The sequence below is a fragment of the Felis catus genome, chromosome D1, assembly GCF_018350175.1.
Source record: "Felis catus isolate Fca126 chromosome D1, F.catus_Fca126_mat1.0, whole genome shotgun sequence".
NCBI classification, from domain to species: domain Eukaryota; kingdom Metazoa; phylum Chordata; class Mammalia; order Carnivora; family Felidae; genus Felis; species Felis catus.
This window is the reverse complement of record NC_058377.1, coordinates 40,658,614-40,673,383: the sequence shown is the minus strand read 5'-3', so window position 1 is coordinate 40,673,383 and position 14,770 is coordinate 40,658,614. Positions and strand designations below refer to the sequence as shown.

Sequence of the window (14,770 nt, the reverse complement as noted above, 5' to 3'; positions counted from 1 at the left end):
TGCAAGATTTGTGACATTTCAGGCGTGCATTTGCATGGCATATAATGGGTAGAGATCACACCGTACTAGATTTATGACCGGATCAAAAGCACTGTCCATCCTAGAGCCTTCCTGGGAACAGGGTGTCCGGAAATGTATTTTCAGATGCATACTAAAAAGCGCTCCCGTGCTCGTTCCCCTCGCAGATCGTGGACGGCAAGCTGTGGTTCCAGCTGGACTGTGGCAATGGCCCGGGAATCTTGGGCATCTCGGGCCGCGCCGTCAACGATGGGAGCTGGCACTCGGTCTTCCTGGAGCTCAACCGCAACTTCACGAGCCTGTCCCTGGACGACAGCTACGTGGAGCGGCGTCGGGCGCCCCTCTACTTCCAGACGCTGAGCACCGAGAGCACCATCTACTTCGGGGCGCTGGTGCAGGCGGATAACATCCGCAGCCTGACCGACACGCGGGTCACGCAGGTGCTGAGCGGCTTCCAGGGCTGCCTGGACTCGGTGGTGCTGAACAACAACGAGCTGCCGCTGCACAACAAGCGCAGCAGCTTTGCGGAGGTGGTGGGCCTGACCGAGCTAAAGCTGGGCTGCGTGCTCTACCCCGACGCCTGCGAGCGCAGCCCGTGTCAGCACGGGGGCACCTGTACCGGCCTGCCCTCCGGAGGTGAGTGCACTGCACCCAGGCACCTGCCGGGCGGGTGGGGGTGGGGGGGCGGGCAGAGGGGCTGGACGACCCGGGAGGGACTCCCTTTTGCAGGCATAACCTACTCCTCAGTGACAGGAGTATTCACCCAAGATGCTGGCCAACCTTCCTACTCCTCTTTGGGAAGGTCCGGGAGCTTGGCAATTATAGGAGCGTGCGGTTTAACGCTTTTGCAGCAACCCACAGACACGGGGCGGTGACCTCAGGAGTCCGGAGATGCTATCACGGCTGCCCCCTCCCCTGGGCCCTCCACACTCTTCCAGGCCTGGGGAGGACTAGGCCCCCTTTTAAGTATTTGCCCCCTGGAACCAGCTGTGTGTCACTGGAGAATGACTGGCTGCAGTCTGAGTCACTGACATCCCCACACAATCCTCTGTCGCTCAGACACACGACTTCACTAGAAGCTAAAGGGAGGGAAGAGTGGAACCCGCCACTCCAGAAATGGAAATACAGTGGCGATGTTTTGGAGCATGCCTTTAAAATATGTGTATTGAGGGGCACCTGGGTGGCTCAGTTGGTTAAGCATCTGGCTCTTGGTTTCGTTTCAGGTCATGATCTCACGGTTTTGTGGGTTCGAGCCCCGCATGGGGCTCTGCGCTGACAGCACAGAGCCAGCTTGGGATTCTCGTCTCCTCTCTCTCTCGCTCTCTGCCCCTTCCGCGCTCGTGCTGTCTCTCTCTCAAAATAAACTTAAAAAATATATTTTTAAATAAATGAAAAATGTGTATTAAAAATAAGTCTAGTGGCACTTCTATAAAGGGGTAGAAAGGAATAAAGAAAGGGCACTTTAGGTGAACTCTCAGGGTGGAAAAACAGTCAGTGACACCATGATGATTTCCCCCGATAATTTTTTCCCCCAAAACATATATCACGAAAAAGAAAGAACAGGGTAGGTCAAGAAGGCGGGGGAAGGGTACTGAATGTTTCTAACATTTCTAATGTTTCTCCAGGCCTGGGAGTCTGAAAATGAAAGCGTCCCTGGCTTCCCCAGATGTGGTCTCTGTGCTAACATAAACTAGGTCAGGCACTCGGCGAGTCGAAGGCTCGCCTTCCAATAGCCCAGCCACCGATCACACTTCAGCTCCTTTGCAGAGTCTCTCAGCAGTAGTGTGATTAGCAAATTTAAACCTTCCTCACAAATCACTTAGAGATTCTGCTGTGTGCATTACCATCTAATGTTCGTGAAGCCCAACTCCAAATTTAGAGTCCATTTTATTATTAGAATGTTATAAACTGTCCATGAAATGATGCACTGCCGAAATACAGACACCAAAGTTATTTAGACTTGCATATGTTACTGCCACAATGAGGGCCAAGTGCCCTGGGGGGAAATTTCTGCCGTCTCGATTTAAGAAATCTATTTGCTGTTTTTACTGTCTCAGCAGTATATGTAAATAAAGGGTTGTTATGGTGCCATAATTCCCGAATGATGGGCAGTAACTATACTTCAGTGGTTCTATAAACCAGCCCATTATGACAAGTCATGGCCAGTTTTTCACCAGGCAAAACAATTCTGCTAGTATGAGCCATCCACGATATATAAAAGGAGCATATAATTAAATTGGGTTGAAATAGAACACCACTCCATGTCAAATGCTGGGTACATAGCCACAAATTGTAACATACTTTTAACGATGGCAGGACATTGTTTTTGCTGGCAAAGCTATGGGCTTCCACGATAGGTTATCTTTAAAATAATAATAATAATCACTGTATTAAGGAAAAAGACTAAGGAATCTTGCTCTTCAGCGTGCATTTTAATTGCCTCAAATCGGTGAACTAAATATTCTGTGCAGGTATGTTAATTAAGTGAGTGTGACTCATACCAGCACAGAAGATTTCCTCTACTTTTTTTTTAAATGTTTACTTATTTTTGAGAGAGAGAGAGAGAGAGAGAGCACCTGTGGGGGGCGGGGGGCCGAGAGAGGGGAACAGAGGATCTGAAGTGGGCTCCTTGCTGACAGGCTGACAGCCACAAGCCCAACGGGAACCCACGAGATCATGACCTGAACTGGAGTCTGCTGTTCAACTGGCTGAGCCACCCAGAAACCCCTCTTCTAGTTTTTAATCTCTTTTAGTTTAACCAGATTTCAGCGCTGAGGACCCACCTGCTGTATACTTTTCACATGGCCTAAAGAACTTGCTTTCCTCTCCCCAGAGGCCCAACCTGGCCTACAGGTTACATTCTCTCTCATACTCCTCTTTGTCCCCTGCTCCCCACTTGGCCCATGATTGGGGTTGAGATTGTGATTCCACGACAGGTGCTCTTTCTTCCAAGGTGACAGAGCCGTTCAGCAGTGCAAGTCTCCTTTAGAAGCTCATGTCTTTCTAAAACAGAGAAAGTATCTTTCTTCATCTCCTCATCTAGGCACCTCTTCTCTCAAGCTTACTATACCCGTGGAGTTGTGGAGGCCCAGTGGCTCTTACCTCAGCAACCGCCAGGGCATGGTCCAAATGCAGCCGTCCGGGGGTCTCATGCACAGCAGTACTGAACCTAGGGCCAACAAACTTCTCACCATTCACCGGGAAATCCAAGAAGTGGGTTTTTGTTGCTTCCCTGGGGAATCAAAGACACAGAATTCCACCTCTGATGTGTGAGGAAGTATTTACCCGCTTCCTGGCTATTAGGATTGAGACCCTGGCTTCTAAGAAAAGAGGAGAGGGAATCCATTTTCTTGCCACCATTATCTGTTCATATCAGAGGAATTTTTGTCTAGGTTCTCGTATCCTCTGCAAATTCCTGAAATTGGTGCCAAATAGTAAGGGGGGATAAAAGCAAGAAAAGAAACAACCAATAATTTGGCCTTTAACTCATCTGTGAAACTGCAGCTAATTATAAGGTTATTTAAAAAAGGGGGGGGGGGGAATAATCATCCCAGTTGTGAGTGATGATTTAAAAAGAATAAGACTTGAGTCATTAATGAAAGAATATTCATGCCTTGAAGAATTCCCTCTGGCTGCAGGGGTATCTAATCACAGAGAGAATCTTGCTTCCCCAGATCAAAGGCTAAGATGCATGCAGTATTCAAAGAGGGAAATAGGGCTACAGAAAGTAGAGTGAGGTGCTTCAGGTATGCCTCTGTGCAAATGCTGATGACACATTTACTTGACTGGAAGTCTTGCTGCTGTTTGAAGCCTGTAGTCTATGTTGCTCTTAAACTCCAGAATGCATAGTTTAGTATAATCATCCCCTTGACTATTGAATGCTGGAGTATGGGTCATTGGCTCTCCTGGTGACAGACTTCGCTCTTCAACTGTGACTCTTCTAGCGCATTGTTCCAGAGCCTTCCGAGGTTGTTGGTTTTTTTTTTTTAAGTTTATTTATTTATTTTAAGAGAGAGAGAGAGAGAGAGAACGTGCACCTGAGCAAGGCAGGGGAAGAGACAGGGAGAGAGAGACAGAATCCCAAGCAGGCTCCATGCTGTCAGTGCAGAATCTGACGTGCGGCTCAATCTCACGAAGCGTGAGACCATGACCTGAGCCAAAATCAAGAGTCAGACGCTTAACTGAGCCACCCAGGCATGCCCAAGCCTTTAGAGTTTTTAAAGCAGACAACCCACAGCAAGAGGCATTTTCTTTCAGAGAGGCAGGATTCTGTGCTAACCACCCCCCAAACCCAATCAAACCCTCGGTATGAAGTGGCAAGGGAGCCGCGTCTGCTAGCTTGGAATGACACGGTCGGTGGCTTTGACCAGTGTCATAACTCTAGCTGTCCCAAGAGCAAGCCATGGGAACCTCAGGGCACTTAGAGCCCAGAACACTAACTTGTAATAAGAGTGTAAATATGACTCTGTAAATCAACCACAGAGGGAAGGCTCTCTCTTGTTAAAGCCTTAAAATTATATGTATTTCATAAACATGAACTGGAAATAGCAACCGCTGTGGAGAAGAAGTGGCCTCGTCCCTCTCTGACCCCTGCATTTCCAGACCCAGTGGGTAGGGAGCAACCCACTGAGGACCCACAGTCTGGATGAGGAGTCCTCAGTCCTCCATGCCTTATCCTGTTCAACTCAAGCCCCTTCCTGGAAAAACCTATTTGAAGCTAAGCTATAATTTGGCAAAGCAATGCAGCTAACCAGGCAGTCACCAGGCCAGGAAGAATCATTCTGCCTGTTTTGCATGAGCTTAGAACCCTAACTCTTAAAGTAAGAAGTTGGTAAAATTTTAAATGGTAAGAGTTACCATTTAATAGACTCTTGCTATGTCTTGGTACTTGCCGACCTTGTAAGTGCTCATGCACTGTGACAATTCTCACAGTGCTCTGGGGTCGGTACTGGTCTTCCCTCCTCTTATCCCCATTTTACAAAAACACAGGCCAGGGAAGTTAAGTACCTAGCCCAGCATCACACAGTAAAGTGAGGAAGCCAAGATTTGACCCAGGTTTATGGAACCACCCCTCCCCACCCCCCGCCAGCCTGTGCTCTTAACCTTTGTTACTTAAAATGTGTTCCAAGAACCAGCAGCATTGGCATCACTACAGATGTTACAAGTGTAGTGTCTCTGATCCCAGCCCAAACCCACTGAATCAAAATCTGTATTTTAACAAGATCTCTAGGTGATGTACTGATATCTTTCTCTGTCTCTGAACTGCTCTTTTTTGTTTGCACATATCATATATAGTCGTTCTCAAACCCTGAGATGCATCTGTATCACCTAAGGACCTTATTAAAATGAAACCTTGTTATAGAAGAGTCTCTTGATTGTTAAGGGAAAAGGAGAATTTCTGTACTTGCTTCCATCATTTGTTGCCCATGTCAGAGGAGCCTTCTGCAAGATCACTGAATCATATTCACAAGTTCCTAAACTTACTACCAGGAAAAGTTTCTCAGTGAAAGTTTTGGAGGGAAAACACACACACACACACACACACACACACACACACACACACACACACAAATCTACAAATCAGAATCTCAGAATCTGCAAGGGTAGAATTCAGACATCTCTGTGTTTAACAAGACTCCAAGGTACTTCTATGCACATCTGAGTTTGAGAACGACTGACATTTGGGAATCCCAATAACTCTGTATTTGCAGGAATGTGAGTTAGTGAATTCCAGAAGAGTTAAGCAGACATTGGATGTTTAGGAATCGAATGTCAGGTACACAGCCTGCATTTGTTATCATTGCTTTAGTGCAAAGATTGAATTTTGCTCCCCAGATAGTCAGGAGTTTGATGTTACCCTGTATTCCCCTTTGAAGAGAAAAGTGATAGTGTCTACTCCCTCTAAAAAAGTTGCAAGCGACAAGTTCTTGGATGTTGCCAAGAGTTGGCCATAGAAGTGTTTTCAGCAGTAAAGCTGCCCAAGATCTTTTGGGTGGTGTCTTACTGAGTATTTTGTGTCCTTAACTTGTAAGGGTCTAGATAAACTCAGGCCTTCAAACCTTAAGTAAATTCTGGGGTCCCATTGGTCTCTGTGACCAATGGATTCCACTTGTGTGGCCACACAGCTGGCTTAAGGGAATTGAACAGGGTTCCTGGATGTGCTCAACCCACTGGCCCACTGAGCAGAGCGGGACAGACGAGGGAGAAGCCAGACTCCCAGTGAATATGCTGGATAAATCTTTTCTAAAGATTTTATTTTTAAGTAATTTCTGCACCCAACGTGAGGCTCAAACTCACAACCTTGAGAGCAAGAGTCACGTGTTCTGGCAACTGAGCCGGCCAGGCACCCCTATTGTGGGCATAATTTGACTGAGCTTTGCAGCTGAAGGGGAAAAAAATTTTTTTTCTGGGTGACTGTCTTGTAAATACTGAGGTACCTTTTTTTGGTACTTTGGAAAAAAACCTTATGGTAACAACATTAATAATGTAGATACTGATAAAAAGGAAAAAAATACCATCAAAACCCTGAAACAGTCAGGTTATGGGCAAACACAAAAGAACATGCTGGAAGGTGAGAATTTACTGGGTGCCTAATGTTGTTAACACACTGCATGTTTCCAGATCCTCAAAGAAAATGTTAGAGGCTCAGCCCAATATACAGTGTATGAGATGTGAGTGCGCAAGCTTTTCTGGGAAAAGTTACAGGTCTCCCCTTCAAAGGCCATTATGTAAAAGAGAAAGAGAAGAGTCAGGTAACTATAAGTTGAGATGGCAAAGTCCCGACAGAGGCCATGATCTACAACAGGGCTCACCCTGCTTATGATTAGCATCTCATGTGGTAATGCGTCCACCAGTCTTCTCAATACTTCTTGAGATTCACACAGACTAGAAGTTTCAGGATTTCCCAGTATTCAGCCTAAAAGTCAGAGTAAGAAATTCCCATGGCTTTCAGTTGTTTGGTGGATGGGTGACACAGAAATGAAGCTGATTTCAGAATCCAGAGTAATTACAATAATGACAACAATGAAGCACCTAATGTTTGTGTGCTACATTGTGGTTGATGAATCCAAAAGCCTTATCATCCTCTATGAAGTGGGGATTAGTGAGGTTCAATTATCAGATAAAAATAGGGAGGTTCCTGGAGGCCAGGCGGCTCGGCTGTGATCATACCCCGCTGGTGGGTAACAGCCAGAACTTAAAAGGACGCAGGGCCTCACTGCCACCTCACAGCTGCCTCCCCAGATCATGGGAGCTCTTGGAGTTTCTAAACGAAATCCGTAATCCAGCGAGCATAGTGGTTGATGCCGACTTCAGATCCCAAAGGCCAGTTCACGTTTGTCATTACTTCCACCTTTGTGCACCAGGCAGATGTTTCCTTATCGAGGCAGCCAAACCCGATCAGAATCGTGTCACCAACACTGGAGAGGAGGGCCGAGGGTTGAGGCCATTACCTGGATGAATCGGGTTGGAAAACGACTAATAAGTCAAAGGAGTGAGATAGAAATGATCTTGATTATTTGCCTACACAGCCCAAACTTACTCTATAATTGCTTAAACCGTTTCTATTTTTTGCATTTAATAGGTTTTGCAGTGTTCTTTGCGCAAGGGAAGGAGGGGGCATGTTAAGTTTGTCCGGGTGCACATTTCAAAGCCATCTGCATCTGCTATAGCTGGAAGGATCGTAAACAAGAGCACAGCTCTGAGGCAAAGCTTAAAAATACACTTCTCCTTTTGCCAGGATTGGGGGGAGAGAAGCGATCACATTATCTTTTTTTCTTTTTAACATGCATCTCGATGCTGAGAATATGATTGTCTTTTTTTTTTAATCTGGGAACTGGTTTTAAGTGGTGCCTGCCAATTATTGACTATGTAACTTTGAGTAAACCATCTTAGTTCCCTCATTTATAAAATAACTGTAATAATAGTACTTACAGGGTAGGGTTGTTATCAAGAATTAAATGACATAATGCATTGACTGTCCTTAGCATTTTTCCTAGTGCGCAATAAGCTATCGTTCTTGCTAATGATTTCCTTATGTGACAATTCTCCCCCGACCCAGAAAAAAAAAAAAAAAGTACTCTTTTTAATAACACTGAGATGTTATCCACTGCATTTTATTTTTCTTTTACATCTACAAAGTGTTACAATATTATTTGTGGTCAGAGAATACCTGGCTATCTCTTGAAAATCTGTTTCCTTGATTTGTGTTTTAGACCAACAGATGGTAATCTTGGGAAGACCAGTAACTTTATTATGACACTATTTTACTATTTAATGATTATTTGGCTCCCAGAGGAGGGTCTGATGTTGCCCATCATCTGTATCTCCTTAGCTGCCTGGCGAGTTGTGGGGACTAACCCCAAGCCCCTCCTCATTCCTAGCAAGTGATAAGTTCCTGCTCACTGTCAAGCTTCAGTGCCAATACCGTCTTACAGATGTATTTGAGGATCTGAAAGACTGGACTTAGGCTAAAACTCTATCACTTACCAGCTATATGTACTTGAACAAGCCACTAACCTCTCCAGCACCCTCATGGCGTTGAAATGTTAATGGAGCTGCTTATTTTTCCTTCATAGGGTTATCGTGGCCCTTCATAAAATGACTGAGAGTGATTTAAACCACTATCGTATCACTATGGCAGGGGTGTTGATATTATAAAATTATTAATAACAGGGCCTAGACCAGGATAATGAGATGAGAAATAAAACCTTGTGATAGCAGGTTACATTTGATCAACAAGCCTCTTTTGTTGTCTAACAATAGATATCACTCTTCTTTCTTTTTTTTTTAAAATGTTTATTTATTTTGAGAGAGAGTGGAAGTGGGGGAGGGGCAGAGAGAGGGAGAGAAAGAGACTCCCAGGCAGACTCTGTGCTGTTGACATAGAGCCCCACATGGGGCTCAATCCCATGAACTGTGAGATCACGACCTGAGCCGAAATCAAGAGTTGGATGCTGAACCAACTGAGCCGACCAGGCACCCCTCATTCGTCTTTCATTAAAACAAAAATCTGACCACCTTAAAATAAAGTCCAATTGCTTTTCCCTCTCATCGTGTCAACATAAAAGCTGCAAATTTAAAGTTGTAAAAGCAATATTTTTCCAAACGTTCTCTACCTCCTTTGCCCCGGGGGTTTGAGATCGTGAGAGCAGGTCCTAGACAGCTTCCCTCTTCTTTTGATAAACAGAAGATCCAGAGGGAGTGTGTCATGAAGCGCAATTGTTAAAAATGCAATTCAGGACGATACTGAACAGCTTAGGTGTGGAGCCAGATCCGTAGTGGCATCGCGACCGCGAATAAGCCATCAGCTTCTTTGAACCCTAGTTTCCTCATCTAATCAGCTTCTCTGAAGCCCAGTTCCCTCATCTAGAAAACAGAAATAACAATCGCACCTTTGACGTAAGCTTGTTTTCAGAACGTATGCGTGAATACACAGAGAGTGCCTAGAACTGTCCCTGGCACAGAGTTTCGTACGAGTGTTAGCTGCCGCCATCATCATCTTCATCCTCTTCTTCCAAACGGGTAGCAAGTTTTCTCAGATGTCACACAGAGCTCCTCAGTCGGACATGGTTTCCTCCAGCCTACATCCAGCGTCCCCACTCTGTGCTCCCCTCACACCCTGTGCCTACTCGCAAGGTAGTTTTGTACTTGTCTCTGTTTATAGATGGTGTATTTCTGTCTGTCTCCGCGGGGACTGCCACGGTCCTTATTCCAGGGTGTGCCGGTAATCAGCTCTCTAAAAATAAAAGCCCTGATTTGCAGTGTCTGTTGATTTCTGTGATGTAAATACTCCCACCACGGCTGATGTCAGGCTACCGGTGGTTTAATGAGTGGCCTGCCAAATTCCCAAATATTTTACGGTCTGTTCTCACATCCCTTTGAGCTGGCTCCGGCACACCACTGCCTATGGCTTAGGCACTCAGTCAGTGAATAGGTTAATCAGTCAGGCTGGCGGCTGCATCCAGTAGCACTAGATATCCCACAAAAGATAATGAAAATGACAAAATGCAGAAGGAAATGTGTGGGAGTAAAATAGTGCACTAGAGGTATTGCCTCATTTTAAATTCTGATTTTCCAAGGCACTGAGACATCAAATCAAAGAAATCAAACCCATGACCTTAGTTAGAATCCAGTTTCCATGATAGTAATTCAAATGTCCCTTATTCCCAGACACTCCCTCTTTGTGCCTCCCCTGCCACCCGCCAACTGCCTCTGCTATGGCTTTATTTGGGAAATTGTCAGGAGCTTGCCAAATAGAAGCTGGAGAGGGAGGACTTTTACCTGCAGTGACCTACCTTGCCTTAGATTCCCCTTCCTGGCTTCCCTCCCACCTCATCATCGATGTGCTTTCGAGTCCTATCCTGTGGTCGTGTCGCCCCTCCCTTCAGTCAAGGAAGGAATAACTCAGCCTCACAAGTGCCTCTACCTCTAAGCAGCATGCTGTTCTGGCCAAGGACTAGCCAGGTGACACGAAGAAGCATTTTTCCCAGTTCTCACCACTTTCATCAAGCCTATTCAATTCCATTAAGGCGAGCAGCTTCCCAAATTGGAAAGAAAACGGCTTCCAAGTCAGCATAATGTAACACAATCATACCTCAGACTACTACATCCTGTCCACAGACATCAGGCCGGATGCCTTTGGACACAATAGTGGTCTTTCCTTAAGAGGCCATTCCCTGATGTTTCATTGGTATAGCGTTCGAGAGTATTTGTGTCTCTCTGAGCCTCCATCTCTGGCCCTTTGTGTTTCTTCGTGAGACTACTCAGTCCTCCTCTTGTGAATGGAAAGATTTCTCTCTTGCCTCCTGCACCTGCCTCCTGAAGATGAGTCTTTCTTTCTCTGAACCTGCGAGCACCCACACGATTCTAATGTTCTGCTGTACATGAGACTTCTCTGTAGTGTGGGTTGAGTAAACATAAATGAGCACGTACACTCTTTCAATCTATCGATGTTTGACTGTCTTAAACCAACAGAAATCAATCTATCGGGGCATCTGGCTGGCTCAGTAGGAAGAGCATGTGACTCTTGATCTCCGGGGTCATGAGTTCAAGCCCACGTTGGGTGTAGAGATTACTAAAATAAATAAATAAACTTAAAAAAAGAGAAATCAATCTATAACATCCCAACATCAGTCACTGGGGAGCAGAGATGAGCCCAAGAACCCTTCAAATAAGAGTGAGAATGGTTATTTACAGCATTTACCAAAGACCTTAGCAATGAGGAAAGCCTTACTGATTACTTCCCAGTAATGGTGGCAGCTTGCTGTCACAACACCACTACCGCATGAGTAAAGGCATTTTTTTTATTTACTGTTTATTTATTTTGAGAGAGAGACAGAGCATGAGTGGGGGAGGGACAGAGAGAGAGGGAAACAGAATCCAAAGCAGGTTCCAGGCTCTGAGCTGTCAGCACAGAGCCTGACGTGGGGCTCAAACTCACAAACTGTGACATAGGGACCTGAGCCGAAGTCGGACACTTAACCAACTGAGCCACCCAGGAGCCCCTGTGTAAAGGCATTTTAATAAGCCATAAGCTGGAGGAGGGAGGGGACCTGAGAAGGAGACAACACCAACACAAGCTTTGAGGGTGAGAGGCAAACAGAGAGGTGGTAAGGAAGAGGGAAGTGAAGCTTTGTTTTCTTTTTTTCAGCATTTATTTATTTTTGAGAGAGAGAGCATGTGTGTGAGTAGGGGAGGGGCAGAGAGAGGGAGACAGAGCATCTGAAGCAGGCTCTGCGCTGTGAGCACAGAGCCTGATGCGGGGCTAGAACTCAGAAACTGTGAGATCACGACCTGAGCCGAAATCAGGAGTCGGCCGCTTAATTGACTGAGCACCCAGGACCTCTAGGAAATGAAGTTCTGAGAAGCTGAAATGCTGACCAATAAAAGGGGATCTGGGAACTGAATCCCCAAAAGGCTCAGGAATTGGAGGCATTAGCCACTTCTAAAAGGGGAAGGGATAGGGAGAAGGGCTTAAAATAAGAATTGTTGAAAAGTGAGTTTAAGAGGCAGTCAGAGCCCCAGATTCCCAATCTCTCTGCATGGCCACAAAACCACTCCCCCCACATCCTGGCAGAGCCCACAGGTGATGGTGAAATGCAGGGGTGAGAAGACGCCGAGCAGCCGGCACTTGGGGGACAGGGAGGTAAAAGTAAATCTGATGTGTTCATTGGATGCTGAGACCCACAATCAGCCCTCCTCTACCACCACCCAGTCCCCTGAATGTGAGAAACCAGGCCTTCACTCTCCCTTTGAGCAGGTGATAAGGGTCATTACTGGCGAAATTCCCCAAACCAATGGTACTAATGCAGTATCACAGTTGACAAACCCCATTCATGTGCTCAGAGCTTCCCATCAGATTTCTGGTTTCCTACCACTCCCCTCTGCAATCTGAGCTGATAAGGCAGGATTGCCGGACAAGGTAGAAAATCCTCTAATTTGGAAGATACGGAATGTATCAAGCTTCTCCAGAAAAACAGAATAGGTAGGATGGATGGATGGATGGATGGATGGATGGATAATAGATAGGTTTTAAGGAATTGACTCATACAGTTGTGGGACTGGCAAGTCTGATATTTAAAGGGCAGGCCAGCAGGCTGGAAAATCGTGTAAGAGTTGATTTTGCAGTCTTGAATTTGAAATCACAGAGCAGGCCAGCAGGCTGGAAACTCAGGCAAAATTTCTATGCTGCAGTCTTGATGCAGAATTCCTCCTTCTTAAGGTCATCAACTGAATGAGTAAGGGTAATCCGCTTTACTTAAAGTCAGCTGATTGTGTTAATCACATCCACAGATACCCTCACAGCATCATCATAGATGGTGTTTGCCCAACATTTGGGCACCATAGCCTAGTCAAGTTGACACATAAAATTTACCATCACAGAGACCAAAACAAAGAAACAGAAAAAAAGAACTTGGAGAAAACTATGCAGGAAGAAAACTTCATAAATATATTAATATCCTCAGAGAGATAAGAGAAGATATTATAACCACAAAACAGAAGCAGGATGCTCTTGTTTAAAAAACAGAAACACACACACAAAACCTCAGTGAACAAAAAAAAAAAAAAACCCTTGGAAAACGACAGCATAAATGAAAATCTCAGAAGTTGTTTCAGAAGATGAGAATCTCTCAGAAAATACAGCAAAAACCCACAGAGATGTAACATAAGAAAAATAATTAGAGGAAGATTCAGGAGATCTGAGATCCAAACCATAAAACTTCCATAAAGACAGAACAAGGAAAACAAAGGAAAATAAATCATCAGTGAAATGATGAAAGAAATGTCCCCAAAGTTAAAGAACAGGACTTCCCAAAGTGCCCAGCGTTGGTTGAAATAAACCCATACTAAAGTGTATCATTGTGCAATCTCAGAAAGCTGGGGGCCAAGGGAAGAACCTCCACGTTGTCGGAGAGGAAAAGAAACCAGGCCATGTACAAACTTCAGGAACCGAAAGGGCCTGGGATTTCTCAAAGGCCACATGGAGGCAATTACTCAGAATTTTGTACGCTGCCTACCAGAGAGGGGAAAGAGTGGAGTAGTAATGTAGGGTTCAGCTATGCAGGGTCTCACAACATTGACCTCCTGTAAACCCTTTCTCGGGAAGCTACTGTGGAATGTGTCCTGATGAAACAGTGTCCGCCAAGAAATTAGGAAAACAGGTGATACCACAAACACTAGCTCCAGCCCAGCAGAGGGCCTTCCCATGACAGCAGCCCCACAGCAGGACGAGGGGGCACTATTCGGGATGAAGCCAGTCAGACCTTGAGGAAAGACTTCTCCAGGAGATGAAAATATAGAACACCAGTGAAACAGAGATAACACAGAAAGACCTAGTCCATGAAGAGTTTGGTGTTGAATTAACGATAAGTACAGTTGACCATTGAAGAAAATGGGGTGAGGGGCGCCGAACCCCCACACAATTGAAAATCTGGGTATACCTTTTGACTCCCAAAACTTAACTCCTAATAGCCTACCGTTGACCAGAAGCCTTACCGATAACATAAACAGTTGATTAACACATAATATGTATGTTATATGTATTATATCCTGCATTCTTACAATAAAGTAAGCTAGAGAAAAGAAAATGGTATTAAGTTTCTGAAGAAAATAAATTCACAGTACTGAACTGCAAAAGATTCACACATAAGTGAACCTTCGAAGTTCAAACTCATGTTGTTCAAAGGTCCACTTTTCTGTTCACTGGGATGCGGAGCTGCTGCTGTACAAAACAGAACTTGTAGAACTGACTCTTTACTATGTGGATATATAGCTTTAATTAAAAAAAAAAAAGGAATTTAAAATGTAAGTAGGGAGAAAGAAAGTCCTTACTAATTATTCATCCCTTCTATCTCTGAGAGGTAAATAATGCCATTGCCCTCTTAGAATCTTATCTACTCTGATATTTGATATTCTTTTCAGTAGGGATATTACTGTCTCTTTCCTCATGATGGGTTCAGGAGTGGAGAAAGTTGGCAAAGATGTGAAAATCAGGATCCAAATATGGGAGCTGGGTAGAGGCTGGGATTCTTCCATCTCCCTGTGCGTATGTCAAACTGAGGCTCAGTTGCTATATATTTAAGTTGCTATATGTCATTTTACCTGTGCTCTCCTCATTTCCTCTCCAGGCGGGGGAGTGGGGTGGATTGCAAGTGTTCAGCCGAGGAGAAAGGGCACGGGGGTGAGAGAGGTCTTCCGGAAACGAACTAGCATTGTACCTATGGTAGACTTCTCCTCCCTGGAAACATCCTGC

At 45.1% G+C, this 14,770-nt stretch overlaps 1 protein-coding gene across 4 annotated transcripts in view; it reads left to right on the top strand.

Annotated features, from left to right (window-relative positions):
* Positions 1–14,770, top strand: part of FAT3 (FAT atypical cadherin 3) — a 669,818-nt gene that overhangs the window by 638,827 nt on the left and 16,221 nt on the right. For all 4 annotated transcript variants that reach the window (XM_011286534.4, XM_019811654.3, XM_019811655.3 and 1 more), the window contains one exon: positions 186–654. In XM_011286534.4, coding sequence (XP_011284836.3) covers positions 186–654 — 469 coding nt within the window. The remainder of the gene's footprint in view (positions 1–185; positions 655–14,770) is intronic.